The 22,340-nt window shown below is 47.3% G+C and overlaps 1 protein-coding gene across 9 annotated transcripts in view; it reads right to left on the bottom strand.

Moving 5' to 3' along the window:
* Positions 1 to 22,340, bottom strand: part of LOC145358780 (receptor-type tyrosine-protein phosphatase delta-like) — a 517,644-nt gene that overhangs the window by 138,452 nt on the left and 356,852 nt on the right. For 5 of the 9 annotated variants that reach the window (XR_013889502.1, XM_080213067.1, XM_080213059.1 and 2 more), the window contains 2 exons: positions 5,814 to 6,401; positions 4,969 to 5,069 (listed from right to left, as the gene is read on the bottom strand). Coding sequence is in view for 8 of the 9 variants with exons in the window: in XM_080213067.1 (XP_080069193.1) it covers positions 4,969 to 5,069; positions 5,814 to 6,401 (689 nt within the window). In the remaining variant the exon portion in view is untranslated. The remainder of the gene's footprint in view (positions 1 to 4,968; positions 5,070 to 5,813; positions 6,402 to 22,340) is intronic. The other 4 variants (XM_080213061.1, XM_080213065.1, XM_080213063.1 and 1 more) reach the window with 1 other exon arrangement.

Raw genomic sequence — 22,340 nt, 5'->3', positions numbered from 1 at the left:
TTACGTTGACAGGGCCTGGATGGAATTGTTGGTGCAGACTCAATGGGCTGAATGGCCTCCTTCTGCAGGGATTCTATGATTCTTCTACGATGCCTTTGCAGATTCCTTATGTCCTCTTTACAACTTTCTTTCCTGCCTACCTTTGTGTCAGCGGCAAATTTAACCACCATACATTTGATCCCTTCATCCAAGACATTGATATAAGCTGTCAACACTTGAGGCCCCAGCACTGATCCCTGTGGCTCCACTGTGACCAATCTGAAAAAGACCTAGCTACTTCCTGTCAGCTAACAAACCTTCCATCTGTTGGTATATTACCCACTGCACCATGAGCTCTTACTCTGTGTTGTAACCTTTGATGGGACACCTTGTCAATGCCTTCTGGACTTCACTGAACATAAGAACTAGGAGCAGGAGTAGGCCATCTGGCCCTTCGAGCCTGCCCCGCCATTCAATAAGATCATGGCTGATCTGAAGTGGATCAGTTCCACTTTCCCGCTTTCTCCCCATAACCCTTAATTTCCCTGTCTATCAGAAATCTATCTACCCGTGACTTAAATATATTCAGCGAGGTAGCCTCCACCACTTCAATGGGCAGAGAATTCCAGAGATTCACCACCTTTTGAGTGAAGAAGTTCCTCCTCAACTCTGATCTAAACTGCGCCCCCACCCCACCCTATTTTGAGGCTGTGCCCTCTAGTTCTGGTTTCCTTTCTAAGCGGGAAGAGTCTCTCTACCTCTACCCTATCCAGCCCCTTCGTTATCTTATACGTCTCTGCAAGATCCCCCCTCAGCCTTCTAAACTCCAACGAGTACAGGCCCAGTCTATTCAATCTCTCCTCATAAGCTAACCCCCTCATCTCCGATATCAGCCTGGTGGACCTTCTCTGTACTCCCTCCAAGGCCAATATATCCTTTCGCAAATAAGGGGACCAAAACTGCACACAGTGCTCCAGTTGCGGCCTCACCAGTGCCCTGTACAGTTGCAGCAAGACCTCCCTACTTTTTTATTCCATCTCCCTCGCTATAAAGGCCAACATCCCATTCGCCTTCTTGATCACCTGCTGCACCTGCAGACTGAGTTTTTGCAACTCATGCACAAGGACCCCCAGGTCCCTCTGCACCGTGTAATGCTGCAGCTTTTCACCCTGGGTATAAACCTGGGTACATACTGGGTATAAACTACAGAGGGATAAAGATAATCGGCCATCGTTCCCAATCCAGAGCTGCGACCAGCAATCCTGTGGAACGTGGTGTATTAGATGAAGACAGGATGGGGCTTGGTCCTCTGCGGCTGAATAACTTGTGGATTCCCAACTGCAAGTCTCACGCCTGGAGGGTGGTATTGGGATAGATCTGGGAGGGTTACGTGTGCCCTCGGAGGGAGTCGGAGCCTTCAGTGAGGTAGGCGTTATGGTCAGATGCTTTGTTGTCGTTTTGCTTTGACGGGGTTTGACAGCTCTCGTGTTCCCCCGAGCTTGCGGGTGATAATAACTGTTTGGAAACCGGCTGCTCCAGGCGAGGGGGAGGCGATCCCCAGGCACAGTACAATTTTCAAATATGAGATGTTTGTGTTCCTGCGAATCAGGACAAAATAAGTGCTGATTTTACCAGTGTTCCCAAAGCAGAAGGCAACTTCACAGGTTTATAATAATCCCAAACTGCGATGTTTCTCATCCGCAGTGTTAATGGAATATTACTTACGTTGCCCTTGATGTTTGACCGAGTCTGCTGGTATCCCTCCCACTGTCTCGACAGACTGTCGTCTATCAGCACATCTATTTTCTGACATCCACACTCACTTTCTATTGCTTTCTGGTGGTTATCTTATTTCATGGATAATTACTCAAACTAATTTGAAGTCTCTGCTCCTCTTTCAAGTCGGCTGTGGGCCGTCTGGGGCATTTCGCAGACACTGACTCTTCTCTCCTCCCCTGAGAGGGGAGCAAGCTCCCTGCTGGGGGGTACGGTTCCGGCTACAGACATCGGAGGCTCACTGGCGCCTCATCTGTGCTCGAGTGGGAGGTTTCACAGTGAGGGTTAACCGTGGGGTATGTCACTGAGGGGAGGGCTGAGACCAAGACCTCACTGTCCAACCTTTACCGGCGCGGTAGCACAGTGGGTTAGCACTGCCGTTTCACAGCTCCAGGGTCCTGGGTTCGGTTCCCGGCTCGGGTCACTGTCTGAGTGGAGTTTGCACATTCTCCTCGTGTCTGCGTGGGTTTCCTCCCATAGACCAAAGATGTGCGGGTTAGAGTGATTGGCCATGCTAAGAAATTGTCCCTTAGTGTCCAGGGATGTGTAGGTTAGAGGGATTAGTGGGTATAATATGTAGGGATATGGGGGTAGGGCCTGGGTGGGATTGCATTTGGTGCAGACTTGATGGGCCGATGGGCCTCTTTCTGCACTGTAGGGTTCTATGATCTAACCATAACCGTTTCATCCCAAGAATCGGTCAACTGAACCTCTCCAAACTGCTTCAGATGCAATTCTGTCCTTTCTTGAATTAGGAGACCAGTCCTCCAGATGCGAACCATAGAAATAGAATCATAGAAACCCTACAGTGCAAAAGGGGCTACTGTGGTCTCACCAATTCTCTCCACAACTGAAGCAAAACCTTCCCATTTCATTCCCCTTGCAAGGTTCCATTTACCTTTCTAACTGCTTGCAGTACCTGCAGGCGAGCCTTTGGACAGCTGAGGAACCACAGATGTGAGCTTGCTTTGCAGCACTGCATCCCTCCCAGTTTGCTGCCCGCCTCACACACCCGTAAGGTACCAACACTGATAACGGCAGCCCTCAGTTAGGGCTAGAGTTACATCCTCGCGACGGACAGTGGGAGTTGAGAAAATTCCAGGCGTGGCCTACTCGCCCGGCTGGGGAGAAAGTGCCCGGAGAGGTGGGGGTTCTGAAAAGGGGTGCGTGCGGGCTGCAGCTGGGCCTGCGTCCCTGGGAAAATGCTCTCAGATGGGCGGCAAAGGACTGAGATGAACTGTTGCAACAGTGCTGTGGGAATTTGTCCCAGTTAATGATGAAAAAAGGCCTTCTAGCCCTCACCCCTTGAACTCTACACACTCCCCAAGCCCCATCCGTGCTCCCAGGTGAATTAAAGCCCCCACTCAGCCCCTATGGCACTTCATGCCCCCCACGACAAGCTACTTCCTTGTCCGGTCACCCACTATACACAATACAGAACCAATAGTGACAGTAGGATGTGTTAAAAAAGCTTGTTTCAAAAATGTCATTCATTGATAACTTTCCACCTTCTTAAAAAATACTCTTTTTTACTGCACACAATAAAAGTATCAATCATCCAGATCCTTTGAAGTATCATTAGCAGAAACTGCGAGGACTTGAAACCTCTTCACCTTGTGTAAATGGACATTGTGCAACTGACAGTAAAGAACAGAGAGACTCACTGTCACCCAGGCAATGCATTCCCTGTGGATCAGAACATCGTGAAGAACTTATGGGCTCCCAGCCAAGCCTCATTAGGCATTCTTGGACGAGAGCCCAGAATTCCATTAACGTAACCCAGAGTCACGTTCTGGGGACATGGGTTCAAATCCCTTGGTGGCTGCTCTTAGAATTTAAATTCAACTAACTAAATCTGGAATTGCAAACTAGTCTGTGATGGTGGTCATGGAATCATCACTGATTAGAAAAACCCATCTGGCTCGCTAATGTCCTTTAGGGAAGGAAATCTGCTTACCTGATCCGGCCTACACGTGACTCCAAGACAACAGCAATGTGGTTGGCTCTTAACTGCCCTCTGAAATGGCTGAGCAAGTCACTTAGCTGAGGGGCAATTAGGGATGTTCTTGCCATATCCCATCAAATAATTTGAAAATATACTAAGTTTAAAATCATTACTAAATTTGGAAATTTTAATCAGTTCACTGCAGCATTGCTACTGAAAGTACTCATGTAAAAATTAAACATATCATAGAATTCCTACAGTGCAGGAGGAGGCCACTCAGCCCAATGAGCCTGTACTGTCCACAATTCCAGCCAGACCCTATCCCCATATTTACCCTGCTAATCCCTCTGGCACTAAGGGACAATTTAGCATGGCCAGTCCACCTAACCTGCGCAGCTGTGGGGCATGGGAGGAAACCGGAGCACCCGGAGGAAACGCGGATACAGACAGCCACCCGAGTCTGGAATCGGACCCGGGTCCCTGGCGCTCTGAGGCAGCAGTGCAAACCACTGTGCCGTCCGTTCAATGAACATTTTACTGATTAAACTAGGGTGTGCAAGAATCCGGGCCTGTACAGCTAACAACAGTGAGAATGAATGGAATTGTATCCATTAAGAATCAAAGTCAATGGAACCATATCCATTCACAGCCACTAGAACTGTGTCCATTAAGAGTCAGGATCAATAGAACTGTGTGCATTTAGATGTGGGGCCAATGGAACTGTACTAAGGCTCAGGGTTGGGCTCAAACTCCAGTGAGATTCTGTTTATACACTATTTTCAACAACACAGTTTATCAGTCCTAATATCCATTTACACAAAGACATTGCTCTTAGCCTTCCCTTCATTCTTCTAGGAATAAGTAAGGTGCATCTTTCTGTGCTGCTTGTAACGTCGCTCAGAGACCAGTTTCACATCACCTACTGTCAACCTTGGAAGGATGTTGTTAAACTCCATTCGTCATTACCTCGCTGAGGGATAGCAACTGGGATGGGATTGGGTTTGTTCTGCCTTGATGGCAAAACAAGGCAATGTCATTTGGAGACAGAATCAGCCCAGTATCTACACAGCGAGTGAAAGGGCCTCACTACAACAGAGCTTTTGGTCTGGCATTCTCTTCCTTTGGCAGCAACCCCACACCTCCCGTTACTCTGCCGAGCAGTGGGCCTGGGAACGATCCTCGAGTAGGGCGATCACTGCCACGGTGTTGCTGCACCAAAGGTGGATGCCAACGGGATAAAGAGGACTCTGCCACAAAGGCAAACTTACCTTGTACGGAATTGGAGAGTTGTAATGTTCTGGAATCTCCCAACTGAGCAGCACTGAGGTCTTCATTGCAAGCTTTACTCGGAAATTTTTAGGGAAAACTGCTGAAAAAGAAGGCAAATTAAAAGAAAACGATCCCACGACCATGTGAACAGACACCAGCTTTCTGTAAGGGCCGCCCCCAAACAAGATCGACTGAACACATCAGCGCTGAAATACGGCACTTGGAGGATTTTCTCAATCTCTCAGGAAGTTGGGGTTTTTTTTATAGACATATTCAATTTAATATTCAATTTCTTTAGTTGTACCTCATTGCATGACGCCTTAACCTGGGCTACAGAAGTACCACCATTGACCCACCAATAAACTGCAAACTTGTGATCACCAATATTTTGCTGCCCCAACCAACAGTGTACTACCAGGTCTGCAGGATCAGCTGGTCAATGCCTCATCTGGTAAACTGGGCACAGAAGCAACATCAGATGTCCACGTTGGCCTCCTCAGCCTGCGGCCTACCCGTCTTCTAGAGTATCTGGACTAACTGCTTCTCGCTACAAAGTCAGAAGTACAGAACAGCAGTCATTCCTACCTGTGTGTTTGTGTTTGTAGCGTGGAGCGTAGATCCCACTGAGGACCACCTCTACTGTGTGTGACCTGGTGTTCCCCAAACGATGACCTTACCTGCACGAGCAATGAAGCATTCTGAAGCTACCAACAGCTTGCTCCCAGCAGACCTGACATATTTTACCTTGGGGTTTGACGCAGTTGACTGTAAGTGGAAGAGAGTGTACCAAGCCCACAACTGCCCCACCGCCACCTGGGATGACAAGGCAATAGATAACCCCTACCTTGATCCAATGGCATGGTCCGATACTGAACAGCAGGACTGTAAGGACCAGGGCCTTTACTGGTTTGTGCCCTGATCTTAATGTCATATCTGGTGTCCGGTTTAAGGTTGTTGAGTGTGAGGCTAGTCTGGGAGGAGCTGGTGGACACTTCAACGGGGTTGCTCTGAGCACCTGCCTGTGTGTAGGACACAGTGTACGTTGTGATGAGGCCATTCCTCTCCGCCAAGGCAGGGGGCAGCCAGCCAAACTGAACAGACGAGGTGGTGACATTCGCCGATTCGAGGATCTGCGGGTAGCCTCTGGGAACGTCTTCGGGTAGCGTGAGGTGGGTGGCAGCCTCGTCCCCGAGGCCGGCGCTGTTTCGGGCTGCCAGTCTGAACAGGTACGTGGCACCCTTGTGCATGCTGTGGGCCACATACTGATACTCGCGGTCAGAGAACTCCAGCGTTGACAGGGGCTGGACATCCGCGCGCCCAAACTGAAGCTGATACCCTAGAAGTTGACCAAATGTCGCGGAGGGAGGCTGCCACTGTATGACGGCTGTGTTCTCCTGAGTGAGACGGGCTGACAGAGTGGGTCTGTCAGGAACTGAAATTTAAAACACATTACCAGCAATTAATCCAAAAGCCATTAGACTAATAAAGCAATAAACATTTAATTTCTATCAAATAAGAACGGAACTGCTGCACAAGCATTATATTTTCCTTGAATGCTATTTTGTTAGACTCACAGAGTTTTACAGCCCAGAGACCCTTCAGTCCATCGTGTCTGCAGTGGCCATCAGGCACCTATCCTAATCCCATTTGCTCCATAGTTTTGTTTGCTATGTTACTGATCCAAGTGCTTCTCAACTGCGTGAGGGTTGCTGCCTCCACCAGCCTTTCCGGCAGAGAATTCCGGGTTTCCACCATCCCCTCAGTTGAGATGGGAGCTATACTGTCACATCGACAAAGTGACGTGCATGATCAAACCTGTAACAGGGCTACTAAGCACATGGAAGCTCCGTAGACCTGAGGCTCCCTCCTTCATCAAAAGATCTATTTTACATCAGTTTTATTCGGAAAAAGTGCAGCATTGTCCTCCTGAGTCATTGTCCCCAGGATGAGCTCAAACATTCTCACTGACTCACACCAGACCCTGACTCACGATGGATGAAAATGGAAGAGGTTTATTAAGGAAGGCACCAAACACTACTCCAGAGAGGATGCAGCGGTGAGGTTGAGGTGCCAGAGAGATGGCACAAACCTCCAAACATCTCAACTGCCCGACCCTTCAAGAATCAGCTGCTCTCAATGGGACAGGGTCCGCAGATGGTGCACTGGACTTACCAGCCATCTCAGAATCCATCAAACAGGAGCGCAATAAAGTCATCTTCAATCCCAAGGGCCTGTCTCAGAAGATTAGCATAACCCAAGAAGAAAAGGGCAACAAAACAACCTGGAAGAGCATCGGCAAATCCCATACGCACAGAATGAGGGAAAAGGGAAGATGTAACAGGGAGAGAGACAGAGAGACTGGGAAAGTGAGAGATAGATATCTACATAAACAGAGAAGGCAGTTAAAGGGAGACTGGGGAGGGATAGAGGGATTCACATAACAGGACACGGGATAGATAAACCCACAGATAGAGGAATAAAAACAAGAATACCGAAGATATACTGTCCTAAAGGGTGCAATTTTATATTAACAGTGCTGCAAACACAAGCCACATCTGGTGCCAATGAATTATATGGATCAACTAAAGCCATGCAGTGATAGTCATCAAACCTACCATTTTAAATTGGAATGATTGAGAGCAGAGGAAATGGTCAATTTTTCCCCAGAAGTTAAAAGCTAAATTCCACGTTCTGGAACCTTTGAGCTGAACAGGATATGGGAGTCAATTTAATAACTTTCAAAAAGGAATCAGACTCACTGCGTTCAGAGAAGGAAAGGTTTCCAAGGTTACGGGAGTAGAAAGCTCATTCAAACAGCTGACAGGGGTACAATGGTCTGGGTGATATCGTTCTGTGCTGTATGATTCAATGCACGTTCCAAGTGGGGTTTTACGCTACTTTTGCACTGCATTTAGCTCCATTTTTCCCAAGATGCATGACTAGCCCTTTCAGCTCGCTTCGCATTAATGTGCGGACCCTGCAAAATTCAGGTCACTTGCAAAAGGCTGAGAATGATTTGCAAAGTGAATTGCTTTTGTGCCACAGATGGCTCAGTCAGAGAGGTTCAAGCCGTGGAAACAGTATTCATTTTTCTCCATTTCCCTCAAACTTTTGTTTGAAAGAAGACCTACCAGACTGGGATGGCGGGACTGACGTATGAGGAGAGACTGAGCCGGTTAGTATTGCATTCACTGGAGTTCAGAAGAATGAAGGGGAACCTCAGAAACCTATAAAATTCTAACAGGACTAAACAAGGTAGATGGAGGAAGGATGTTCCCAATGGTGGGGGTGGCCAGAATCAGGGGAAACAGTCTGAGGATAGAGAGTCTGAGCGTTTAGATCAGAGGGGAGGAGAAATCTCTTCATCCAGAGAGTGGTCAGCCTGTGGAATTCACCACCACAGAAAGTAGCTGAGGCCAAAATATTGAATGTTTTCAAGAAGCAGTTAGATATAGCTCTTGGAAGGACATTGGACAGAGTTACAGAACAAAGAGGTCTAGGGATATAGGTTCATAGCTCCTTGAAAGCGGAGTTCCACATGGACAGAGTGGTGAAGAAGGGTTTCAGCATGCTTGGGTTTCATTGGTCAGAACATTGAGTACAGGAGTTGGGATGTCTTGTTGAAATTGTACAAGACATTGGTAAGGCCACACTTGGAATACCGTGTACAGTTCTGGTCACCCTATTATAGAAAGGATATTATTCAACCAAAAAGAGTGCAGAAAAGATTTATTAGGATGCTACTGGGACTTGATGGTTTGAGCTATAGGGAGAGGCTGGATAGACTGGGACTTTTTCCTCTGGAGCATAGGAGGCTTGGGGGTGATTTTATAGAGGTCTATAAAATAATGAGGAACAAACATCAATTAGATAGTCAACATCTTTTCCCAAAGGTAGCGGAGTCTAAAACTAGAGGGCATAGGTTTAAGATGAGAGGGAAGAGATACAAAAGTGTCCAGAGGGTGGTGAGTGACAGAAACAAGCTGCCAGAGGTAGTAATAGAGCTGGGTACAACTTTATCTTTTAAAAATCGTTTAGATAGTTACATGGGTAAAATGGGTATAGAGGAATATGGGCCAAACGCAGGCAATTGGGACTAACTTAGGGGTTAAAAAAAAGGACAGCATAGACAAATTGGGCTAGGATTAATCCATGGATTATTCTGGGTTGACAGAACTCAATGAGGGCACTGCAAAGAGTCAGTTGGCTTTGGTGGACAACAAAATTACTCTGATTCTTGTTCTTTTTTATAATCCTGGTCTTTCCTCGTAAGAAGTCTCACAACACCAGGTTAAAGTCCAACAGGTTTATTTGATAGTAAACTCACAAGCTTTTGGGGTTTGCCCCTTTGTCAGGTGAGTGGAGAGCTCTGGTCTCAAACAGAGCATATAACAGCACACTCAGTTTACAGAATACTGATTAGAATGTGAGTCTTTACAGCTAATCAATTCTTAAAGGTGCAGACAATGTGAGTGGAGGTAGCATTAAGCGCAGGTTAAAGAGATGTGTATTGTCTCCAGACAGGACAGTAAGTGAGATGTTGCAAGCCCAGGCAAGTCTTGGGGGTTACAGATAGTGTGACATGAACCCAAGATCCTGGTTGAGGCCGTCCTCACATGAGGATGGGTTCATGTCACACTTACTGTCCTGTCTGGAGACAATACACATCTCTTTAACCTGCGCTTAATGCTACCTCCACTCACATTGTCTGCACCTTTAAGAATTGATTAGCTGTAAAGACTCGCATTCTAATCAGTATTCTGTAAACTGTATGCGCTGTTATATGCTCTGTTTGAGACCAGAACTTTCCACTCACCTGAAGAAGGGGCAAACCCTAAAAGCTTGTGGGTTTACTATCAAATAAACTTGTTGGACTTTAACCTGGTGTTGAGAGACTTCTTACTGTGTTTACCCCAGTCCAATGCCAGTATCTCCACATCTTTTCTTTCCTTCCATGGGATATGGGCATTGCCAGCATTTGTTGCCATCTCTGATTTCCCTTCAACTGAGTGGCCTTTAGTTCATTGCAGAGGACAGTTAAGATGCCACCACATTGCTGTGGGTCTGGAGTCACATCTAGAGGTTGCCATGTTACATGCAGATTTCCTTCCCTAAAGAACATTAGTGAATGAGATGGGTTTTTATGACATTCGACGATAGATTCACAGCCACCATCACCGGTGATTAGTTTTCTGATGATTGCCAGAAAAAGTTTCTTTTAAATAATGAATTGAAATTAAATTCCACCAGCTGCCATTGTGGGATTTAAACCTGTGTCCCCAGGGCCTGAGGCTGGGCCTCTGAATTACTGGCCCAGTGACATTACCACTAAGCTGCCATCTCTCCTGCCCTGGGAAGCATGTGGGGGGTTAACAAAAACAGAAAATGCTAGAAAATCTCAGCAGGTGTGACAGCATCTGCGGAGAGAGAATAGAGCCAACGTTTTGAGTCTGGATGAACCTTTGTCAGAGCTGTGTTGGGTTAGTTGTAGATAGTTTTGGTTTGATGCTGACGGCTATTGCTATCAAATAGCCTGTGGACCCTCGCCAGCTAGGTTCAGACACAAAGAAAAACCACACGAAGAGTGAAGGTATTAACAGCTATTAATCAACCCTACCCCTTCCCCAGGAGAGACGGGGAACGGACATCTTCTTTGAAGGAAAGGTTTTGCTTGTTCCGAGTGGTGGAGAATGGGCAGTTGTGGATTGATTGGCCATTTTCGCACCCGGAGCTGGTTTCCTAGCCAACCTTCAATGGGCAGCCTAGTCCTTACGCTGCCACCAGTTTTCCACCTCTGCAGAAAAGTTAACGTCTACTGCAGTGAGTCAGCATTGGGTGGAGGAGATCTGTCACTGAGGTCTCACAGCTCTCCTCGTAATAGCTTTTCCCAGTTAAGCAAATTGAGTTCTGAGGTAATGACAGTGTTGGCAGACGGCTGTCCTGATTAACGATGCAGTTCTGTATGTAAATGAACAGCAAGGTTTCTCATTCAATTTAATGCAGCACTAGGCACAATTTGCCCGACGTGGTCCTCGCAACTCCCCGCGCATCGCCTCCCTGAATCACGGCGGACTGGCCAAACACAGATTCATCACAACGGCAAAAGCAAAATTAAGTTGCCAGTGGGTGAGAGTCATTAGGCGGAGAAGCGAATGGCTTGCTCCAACTCCGCGATTGTAAAATCTTCCCCAAACAATTTAACCCACAGGGGGCAGTGAGACTCAACACAGCCTCAGTCTACTGCTCCATCGCCGTGGTACCCCAACATGGTGTCCAGCTGAGTGAGTGGTAGGTGCTGCTGAAAGGTCCACCAGGAACTAATTGATGGTGTCATCTTCTTTTCTCCCCCCGAGTCAAAGCATATCCCAATGAATGGCCAAGGCTCATAATTAGCAACACCACCAGGCCGGCACGGTGGCGCAGTGGTTAGCACTGCTGCCTCACAGCGCCAAGGACCTGGGTTCAATGCCCGGCTGGGGTCACTGCCAGTGCAGAGTCTGCACATTCACCCCCCATGTCTCCTGGTTAGGTGCACTGACCCAAACAGGCGCCAGAGTGTGGCGACTAGGGGATTTTCACGCGACTTCATTGCAGTGTTAATGTAAGCCTACTTGTGACACGAATAAACAAACTTTAATAATAAGAGTTAGAAAGAATACGAGTGAAGACGAGATAAAGCATGTCATCAGGTGAATCCCGAGATTAAGTTTAAAAAGCCAGCAGACTAAAGGGGAAAGGAGAGGTCCAGGAAGGTAAGACATGCTGCACACTTGCTGGCTCTGAGAAGAATGAATTTAAAACCGTCCACAAAAGGCCCCTGATGGCAGATCTGTAGCACAGGAGATCCCCTGGTCTGTGCGCTGTATCAAGCACATCTACATGACTTAGTCCTTTGGGAATCCATAATTAATTAAGCCTTGCGTAGCTGATCTCTCAGACACAAAAGCATAAAGTGAAGGAAAAACTTCACCTGAAAACAGAACGTATTCCTGAATGGGGCCTGTGATGTGCAAGATTTATGATTACTGTGGTTATTGTTAGTATTATTGAGATTTACCACCTTGTAGTCTTGTGCCACAAACTACTGGAAGATCCTAAATAGATGCCATCTTGTAACTCACTCTGCTTTTATCCATTATTCTACATATAAACCATCTGAGCTCCTAAATAAGATTCATATCTGTATGTAATCCACTCTCAGGTGTTCATTCTTGTCTAACTGAGTCCCTCATGTGGATCCTCGCTGTCTCTGGAGCACAAAACCATCCAAACTCCTCAGTTGGATTATAGTCTGACACTCGGCCCCAATATCCATCGTACCGTACATAAACTAGCACATTCCTCAGAGGAACTGCAACTTGTTCATTTGTCCTGGGTTTTCCATTCTGTAAAGAAGTCATTCAAACTCTCTGATTAGATTCTGGCTCCTGCGTATCCACTAACTTTGTACAAAATCCTGCTGATCCCGACAATTCAGATTTGGGCCTTTCAGTTATCCATAATTCCAGGTTTATTTCATCCCACATATGTCAATTAAGGTAAAATATTTTGATTCTGCTCAAAACACAAAGTGCTGGTTTTGGACATGTTTGCAATGCATCTGTGCTTCAACTTGTTCACAGCACTCAAAGGAGGCTCTTTCCATTCTCTCTTCCACCTTCTTCTGTCGGGAAAACAAAAGTCTGAGGTCACGTACCAACTGACTCAAGAACAGCTTCTTCCCAGCGACTTTTGAATGGACCTACCTCGCACTATGTTGATCTTTCTCTACACCCTAGCTGTGACTGTAACGCCACATTCTGCACTCTCTCCTTTCCTTCTCTATGTACGGTATGCTCTGTCTGTATAGTGCGCAAGAAACAATACTTTTCACTGTATACATATGACAATAATAAATCAAATCAAATCATTGGTTGTTTATTGGTGCCTAGGCACATACACCATGCAGAACATGCCTTACTAAAACAGGATGGCCCTGCGTGAGTTGAATATCGCCAGGATCAATCAGCCATTAGGACTGAATCCAGCAGCATTGCCTTGGTGTAAGCTTGGTGTCTGTCAGCTATCGCCCTCTGTCTTTGGACTGTTCTGTCATATAATTTATCTGAAATCAATTAACTGCACAAAGGAACATTGGTACAGTTGTCATTTTATTTAAACACACAGGAAAGCCAGCTTAAATTAACATTGATCCCTCAAGATTCTCAGCCTCCATGGCTGGCCTCACATCTCAAATGCTGCAGTGTCTACGACACCAGTCTCCTCTGTACTCCATCACTGATGTGCTACTGGTATCAGGGAAATAATGGCCCAGTGGTATTATTGCTAGACAATTAATCCAGAAATTCAGCTAATGTTCTGGGGAACTGGGTTCGAATCATGGCAGATGGTGGAATTTGAATTTTTTAAAAAATCTTGAATTAAGAAACCATTGTTGATTGTCAGTAAAACACATCTGGTTCACTAATGTCCTTTAAAGTTTATTTATTAGTGTCGCGAGTAGGCTTACATCAACACTGCAGTGAAGTTACTGTGAAAATCCACACCCCAGCGCCTGTTGGGATACACTGAGGGACAATTTTGCATGGCCAATTCACCTAACCTGCACATCCTTGGACTGTGGGAGGAAACTGGAGCACCCGGAGGAAGTTTGGAGAATGTGCAAACTCCACACAGACAGTGATCCAAGCTGGGAATTGATCCTGAGTCCCTGGCGCTGTGAGGCAGCAGTGCTTACCACGGTGCCACCTCCACCCTTACCTGGTCCGCCCTACATGTGACTCCAGAGCCACAGCAATGTGGTTGACTCTCAGCTGCCCTCTGGATAAGGGCAACAAGGGATGGACAATAAATGCCGGCCAGCGACACCAATGTCTCATGAATGAGTTAAAAAAAATGGTTCTGGTCTCGGTTTGTTGCTGGCCTGGAGGTTCCTTTCCATCTTTTGATTCTGAGGTTCCCTGAACACTAACACTTGCTGGCTCTGTGAGTGAAATTAGAAGTCGGTGCTGGCTTGACTCTCTTTAATGAGCTAATTACTGAATTCTGTTCTCTGAATGTCGCTGGTTAAGGACTGTCCATCCTTTTCCTGCAAGTGAAAATGGCCTTAGTTTCCTGATTTTACTTTTTCCTCTTGTTCCTCTCACTCCAGACACCCAACAAACTCAGAGTATTGAAACTTAATGCAGTGTTACAATCATAACTGAGGTTCGCTTTCCAACCAGCTGGCGTACTTAGTAACCTCTCTGCAGTGCTTATCTTTGTGTACTTAATACTTAAATTGTCAACAGTTTTTTTGGGTCATTCTTCGACTTGCAAGCTGCTGAAGCCCATTCCACTGGAGGATATTTGATCGCACATGGTGAAGTCAGGCTGTGACATTGAGGGAATGTGCTGCAGTCGATGACCACAAGGGCTGCCTTACATTAAGATCCTTGGTTTAACCGAGGCTCCAGCTGTTCCTGTCAAGGCCACTTGTTGGCAAAGCACCAACAAGCTAACTGCCAGCCGGCGCCCGACTGCAGTCGTTACCTGGACGTGCTCACCATTTCCCAGCTGTGGTGTGTGAGTCAGCAAGAAACTCACCAGAGCACAGCCTAAGAGTCACATCGAAATCAACACTTTCCAGGCAGGCGACATGCCGGTGAGATACTGAGGCCAACCAATTCCAATCTCGCTACAGCAAACACATCAATGACACAGCCAGTAAGTTGTGTGCAAGGTAGGTCATTGGTCCGGATATTTCATTGAGATGGAGAAGGTTAGAAAGTGATAAAGAAAATGGCTATTTTATATTGTTTATCTCCTTCCTGTTATTTTTGTCACCTCTCGTGCCCGTCACTTCTCTTGAATCTGTTGACTGAGGTGGCACAGTGGTTGGCACTGCTGCCCCACAACGCCAGGGACCCGGGTCCAATTCCCAGTCTTGGGTCACTGTCTGTGTGGAGTCTGCACGTTCTCCCCGTGTCTGCGTGGGTTCCCTCCGGTCTCCAAAAGATGTGCTGGTTAGGTGGATTGGCCACGCTAAATTCTCCCTCAGTGTTTCCGAACAGACGCCGGAATGTGGCGGCCAGGGGATTTTCGCCGTAACTTCACTGCAGTGTTAATGTCAGCCTACTTGTGATATTAATAATTGTAATGATTTCAATCAGGCCATTGAGGTTGGGCCTATTGGAGTATGAATCCCTGATTACAGATCCAATTAAAGGGAGGCTTTGCCTTGTAGAATTGAGAGTGTCAGTTTCTCTCATACCCCCGGGAGTAGCCTTGTAACTGCTAACACGCTGTGTACTGCTGTTAGAGTTTGTAAATGAAGAGGTTTTGGTGAAGGAACTTCTGTCTCCGAAGAGTTATTGCAATAATAAACTACACTTAGGTGCCCCACTAACTACAGGACAAAGATATCTACAGCTCGATACAGTGTCGAGCGCCCTCCTGTTCTTGCCGACTGCTCATGACAAGTGTGACTGATGGCAGGAGGAGGAGAATAAGAATCAGCTCCAGTCTGCTCCTAATTGATTTGAAGTGATTCTTGCTGGAGCGTGGTCGCATGGAGCGTTGACGGGGGCCGGTTAATCACCACTTCTACCATCGCCCAGTGCTCCACTCAGGAAAGAAAGCAACAAAATGGGGTGAGATTCCTGAGCGGACCTCACATTCCTGTTTGGGCCTACAAGAGGGAGCAGCGTCAGGGAAGTCCAGGGAAGTGCGGGATGAATAGATGGCCTCTGGACCCCAGTGACACATGAGCTCACACTGAATGAAACACAAAAGCACGATGGTGATCGCGGCTAATAAAGGGGAATGTATTTTCTCAATACAGATTAAGAGTTACAACGAAGTTCAAATGTTTTACTGAAGGACTGAGCAAAGTGACAGCCACTGCTGTACAAATTAACACCGTGGGCATTGGGAATAAATTATTGTTAGTATCGAGACTTTGTTGCAGAATAGCAAATGAGTAGAGGTTAATGGGGATTTGGGATTTTATTGTTCCTCTCCCAGTGGTTCCCCTAGCTGAGTCCTTGCATTACGACATGGTTTAGATCAAAACGCATCGGTTTGCTAAAACAAAATTGCAAGGACTTTTATTAATATCGTGTACATGCAGATAGACATTTGCCCTAGATATCTATACGCACACACACTAGCTGATGTCCTGTGAAGTCATGCAAGGCGAATGGGATGTTGGCCTTTATAGCGAGGGGGATAGAATATAAAAGTAGGGAGGTCTTGCTGCAACTGTACAGGGCACTGGTGAGGCTGCAGCTGGAGTACTGTGTGCAGTTTTGGTTGCCGCACTTGCGCAAGGATATATTGGCCTTAGAGGGAGTGCAGAGGAGGTTCACTAGGCTGATACCGGAGACGAGGGGGTTAGACTATGAAGAGAGATTAAATAGACTGGGTCTGTACTCGTTGGAGTTTAGAAGGATGAGGGGGGATCTTATAGAGACGCATAAGATCATGAAGGGGATGGATAGGGTAGAGGTAGAGAGATTCTTCCCGCTTAGAAAGGACAGCAGGACTAGAGGGCTCAGCCTCAAGATAAGGGGTGGGGTGGGGGGGGCGGGGGGCGCAGTTTAGATCAGAGTTGAGGAGGAACTTCTTCACTCAAAGGGTGGTGAATCTCTGGGATTCTCTGCCCGTTGAAGTGGTGGAGGCTGCCTCGCTAAATATATTTAAGTCACGGGTAGATAGGTTTTTGACAGACAAGGGAATTAAGGGTTATGGGGAGAAAGCGGGAAAGTGGAACTGATCCACTTCAGATCAGCCATGATCTTATTGAATGGCGGGGCAGGCTCGAAGGGCTAGATGGCCGACTCCTGCTCCTATTTCTTAGTTGAGACCAAATCATCAATCTTCTGATACAACAGGGTTAAAGAGTTTGGGGGTGTGTGGGGGTAACTGTGGGAAAGTTTAATTGGTCCCCAATTTGAAGTCGTACCTGCCGTTCTTATTTTTGTCTCTCTGTTACAAAGTCCTCTCAGTATTAATAATTGAAATTGCCGAAGCAAGTCTGTGGCGCTGTAATTACACACTCCTGCCAATTGCGGTGTGCCCTATCACCTCGGTGAGTGGGCCTAGGGTATAATTACAGCACGACAGGTTAAACTTCGACAGTTTCCATTATACACGCTGTCACAGGAATTTATAATGGGAGATGCTGACAGGAAGTGCACGCTGACGCAGGGATTTTTGTATTATTGGAATCAGGCTTTTTATCGACAGCTGCCTGCGTTGTAACGGCATGGTATTTAACATCACAAATTGCCTTCTCCCTTCAGTTTTCGTGTTACTTTATGTCCCCGCGCCGCACTGGCAGTTGCATTGTGGAAACGCTGACAGTAGCCTGTGGTCAGACTCTGTCCTGTATCAGTGTGGGGCTAGCAGAGGAGACGTGCTGCAACGAGGAACTGCCACTGTTACAAGTTGCTTTACATTCCTGTCTATGATTTTATCAGAGTCCCCTTATATCATCGCTGGTGTCAAGGCAGGTTCTAGAGGGGTTTGTCTCTGCAGATGAAAATTAGTGTTGGTTACGTTACCCTAAGAATGCTTAGTAAGTGTATATAAATTGCTGTGTCATTATTCATAGAATCCTACACTGCAGAAGGAGGCCATTCGGCCCATCAAGTCTGCACCGACCACAATCCCACACAGGCTTTATCCTCATAATCCCACACATTTACCCCAGTCAATCCCCCTGACATTAAGGGTCAATTTAGCATGGCCAATCCACCTACATCTTTGGAGCGTGGGAGGAAGCTAGAGCACCCAGAGGAAACCCATACAGACATGGGGGGAATCTGCAAACTCCACACAGGCAGTGAGCCAAGCCGGGAATTGAACCTGGGTCTCTGGAGCTGTGAGGCAGCAGTGCTAACCACAGTACCACCGTGCCGCCCAGTTATTGTGGTATGGAGCCTACTCGAAGTAAACAGGTGAACACATCCATAGAAATGACAGAGTTCAAGGGTTCGGTTACCGGCTTGGGTCACTGTCTGTGTGGAGTCTGCATGTTCTCCCCGTGTCTGCGTGGGTTTCCTCCAGGTGCTCTGGTTTCCTCCAAAAGACGGGCTGGTTAGGTGCGTTGACTATGCTAAATTCTCCCTCAGTGTACCTGAACAGGTGGCAGAGTGTAACTGGGGGATTTTCACAGTAACTCCATTGGGTTGTTAATGTGCACCTACTTGTGATACTAGTAAATAAACTTTAAACAACAATATCATAGCCTCATTTTTACTGATCGCCCCTTTCTCCTCTGATGTTTGGTGCTCAGTTTCTGGTGGGGTTGTACATGGCCCACTGCCTATTCCATTAACTCCAGCATTTCCTTCCCCTTGAACTGTACTCAGAAGTTTTCCAGAACAAAACTGCTCCCATCAAACATTCCGTGGAACCCCTTCACATTCTTCCCAGTCTCATTGTTTCTCTCGCTTTTCTTGCGGCAGTGTGTACTATCTACAAAAAAATTCACCAAAGATCCTTAGACAGCACCTTCCAAATCCATGACCAGCTCCATCTAGAAGAACGAGGACATGGGAACACCATCACCTGCAAGTTTCCCTCCACAAGTCGCTCACCATCCAGACTTGGAAATATATCATCGTTCCTTCGCAGTCACTGGGTCAAAATGCTGGAATGGCCTCCCAAACAGCAGTGTGGGTCAACCCACAGCACGTGGACTGCAGCGATCAAGAAGGCAGCTCACCACCACCTTCTCAGGGGCAACTAGGGATGGGCAATAAATGCTGGCCATGTCCCACGAATGAATAAAAAAAATTAACTAAAGTTGGGGGGGTGGGGGGGTGTGTGCTGGAGCGCAGCATAGACCCTGGCAGAGTGTAGCTAGGCCAAATGGCCCGTTTCTGTGCTGCAAATTGAAGTAGTTTGATGCTTGGAGCATTGTGGGACTTGAGAAATGAAAGGATCACACTTACACCTCACAGTGGTTCCTCTAGTACTGCTACACAGATGGAGTCCGAGATCAAAGGCCCACCTTTAAAACAGGCGGGGGGCTGTAAATAAAAACAGGTGCCCGGCCAGTATTTATAGGGAAGGTCGCTGCCAAGGTTTGTTCTCTGACAATTTGTTATCGGACCTGCTCCATCTCACCTGCCGCCTCGTGTCTCCCTGTGAATATCATTTAGAGACACTCTCACACGTGTGACATCCACACGTTTGGATTTGACAAACGCAGCACAAAAATGTGTTTCTCATCTCATCGGGGTGCAACGTACTAAAATCGTGACAACACAGTTAATTCCGCCCCTCCACACCAACCTGGGAACTCACCAGAAAGCATTGCAGATGACACACACTCACACATACACACACCCTGGGGTGGGCAGGGGTGCTGCAGGTTATGGATGAAAACATCAGCAAATCGCGAGGGAAGGGCTTTCTACCTGTGGGTTCGAAGTGATCCGGTTATCTGGCTCCATATCAGTGAACAGCCAACACAGTTCTCGCAGCAGGTGAGAGAAGTCCATCAGCAAGCAGTTTCTGTTGACAGTGCTAACTGATGACTGCTTAACACACTGGTGTGACATTCTCCTGCCTGTTATTTTAACGCAGGCATTAACTTGTCCTCCCAACTGGGGTAGCACCTCCATTAAAATAACAGCTAGATAGACGTCATTGGGCTGCAGTCAGCACCCATCACCTGTTGTCACCAGTGGCAATTCCTGGGCTGATGTTCCTTTAATTAGCACCTAACAAAAATCTCCGAGATCGAGTCTGAATGCACACTGCTCCTGCTCTCCCCCTCTGCTTTCTGCTCTCCAGGAAATATGATGTGGAGATGCTGGCCTTGGACTGGGGTAAACACAGTAAGAAGTCCCACAACACCAGGTTAAAGTCCAACGGGTTTATTTGGCAGCATAAGTCACTAGCTTTCGGAGTGCTGCTCCTTCATCAAGTGAATGGGAGTTCTGTTCACAAACAGGACATATAAAGACACAAACTCAATTTATAAAATAATGGTTGGAATGCGAGTCTTTACAGGTAATCAAATCTTAAAGGTACAGACAATGTGAGTCAAGAGAGGATCAAGCACAGGTTAAAGAGATGTGTATTGTCGCCAGATAGGACACTTAGTAAGATTTTGCAAGCCCAGGCACATTTGGACGTTACAGGTAGTGTGACATGAACCCAAGATCCCAGTTGAGGCCGTCCTCATGTGTGTGGAACTTGGCTATCAGTCTCTGCTCAGCGACTGCGCTGTTGTGTGTTGTGAAGGCCGCCTTGGAGAACGCTTACCCGAAGATCAGAGGCCGAATGCCCGTGACCGCTGAAGTGTTCCCCAACAAGAGGAGAACATACTTACCTGGTGATTGTCAAGCTGTGTTCATTCATCTGTTGTCGTAGCGTCTGCATGGTCTCCCCAATGTACCAACTCAGCCAACATTGTCTACCTGATACACTGCAGGAAAGGATGTCCCGAAGCATGGTACAAGGACAGACCATGCAGACACTATGACGATGGATGAATGAACACTCGACAATCACCAGGCAAGTGTGTTCTCTTCCTGTTGGGGAACACTTCAGCAGTCACGGGCATTCAGCCTCTGATCTTCGGGTAAGCATTCTCCAAGGCGGCCTTCATGACACACGACAGCGCAGAGTCGCTGAGCAGAGACTGATAGCCAAGTTCTGCACACATGAGGACGGCCTCAACCGAGATCTTGGGTTCACATCATGCTATCTGTAACCTTGCAAAATCTCACTAAGTGTCCTGCCTGGAGACAATACACATCTCTTTAACCTGTGCTTGGCCCTTTCTCTGCTCACATTGTCTGTACGTTTAAGACTTGATTACCTGTAAAGACTCGCATTCCAACCATTATTTTGTAAATTGAGTTTGTGTCTTTATATGCCCTGTTTATGAACAGAACTCCCACTCACCTGATGAAGGGGCAGCGCTCCAAAAGCTTGTGGCTTCTGCTATCAAATAAACCTGTTGGACTTTAACCTGGTGTTGTGGGGCTTCTTACTCCAGGAAATAGGACAGAGGCTCTCCATGGAACATTCACAGGCAGTGAATAGAGTCCCTCATTTATAGCTCGATTAAAACAGGAGGATCCATTGCTCACTTGCCTCTTGCACGTGTGCCACAGCTGCCCAGCTGTAACCCTTGGGGTACTGGCGATTCCACCAGCAACAAACAAAATGGAAGCTAGCTTTCCCTCTCCTTAACACACACACACACACACACACACACACACACAAGCACATATATGCATACACATGTATGCACACGTGTACATGCACACCACGTGCATTCATAAAATACACGCACACAGGGTGGCATTGAATGCTCTCCTCTTTGGCGGGTTTGGAGGTGGGGGAGCATTTAATCAGGTGGGAGGGGGCAGCAGGTGGGGGCCCACCTTTGCTCTGATTCAGTCTGGGGCACAAGAGCGTTTGAGCAGCCTTCCTGCCCTGACGCCAATTGAGGCCCTTGGGGTGGGCAATGAATGACACCGCCCCCCCCACTCCGTGTGCCTCATTCCACCATCGCTGGTATTCACAGCAGTGGGCTGGGGGCTTGCCAGACAGGAAGGCCAAAAGGGAAACCCTGCCAGGGTTGCTTGTGGGATTCTAAAGGGGTCCCTTGTTCAAAGACGCTCTGTGCCTGGTTTGGGGAGGGCTGTGAAGGGCGACCAGCTCTGCCCCTGCAAATGAACCTCTTCCAACCAACTCCAGCTGTGCCTGTGTCAATCTGCCATCCAGGGCCTGGGGATTGCCTGCTGCCACCACCTGCCCAGGGGGCATTGCCAAGCAATGAAGAGCTGCTGGCCTCTGACTGGTCAGCAGTGTTTGGAGGGGTGGGCCAAGAGCCGCCCCTACCCAGTTAGGTGCCTGATTGGGTCTTGATACCGTGGGTTTTCCCAGAAAGAGGGGCTGCCATAGCCCCTCAGTCAATAGGAGACACACCCATTGCCTACATTAAATTCCACCCATACACACTCATTAACACATGCACAAACACACTAACGTGTGCACACATACATGCCAGTGCACACGTCAGCATATACAAACCCGCCAATGCACACACACACATTGACATGTGCAAACACTAACATGCGTGTGCACACGTCAGCATACACACAAACATGCTAGTGTACCGACACACACGCACAAACATAAGTATACACTAATGTATGTACACACACATACGCCAGCAAATACACACATGCCAGTGCACATGTACACACTACCACGTGTGCGCACGCACAGCCCATTGGGCTTCACAGTTTAATCACTGTAAATCAATGCCTAATTGCCTTTCTCAACATTGCTAATAAGACAATAATAGCCCTCCATCCGGAAACAGAGACATGCCAATAATTCCTCATTCGGATTGAGA

Source organism: Carcharhinus amblyrhynchos, chromosome 26, assembly GCF_965287045.1.
Source record: "Carcharhinus amblyrhynchos chromosome 26, sCarAmb.v2.hapA, whole genome shotgun sequence".
NCBI lineage: Eukaryota > Metazoa > Chordata > Chondrichthyes > Carcharhiniformes > Carcharhinidae > Carcharhinus > Carcharhinus amblyrhynchos.
This window is presented reverse-complemented; position numbering and strand designations above follow the sequence as displayed.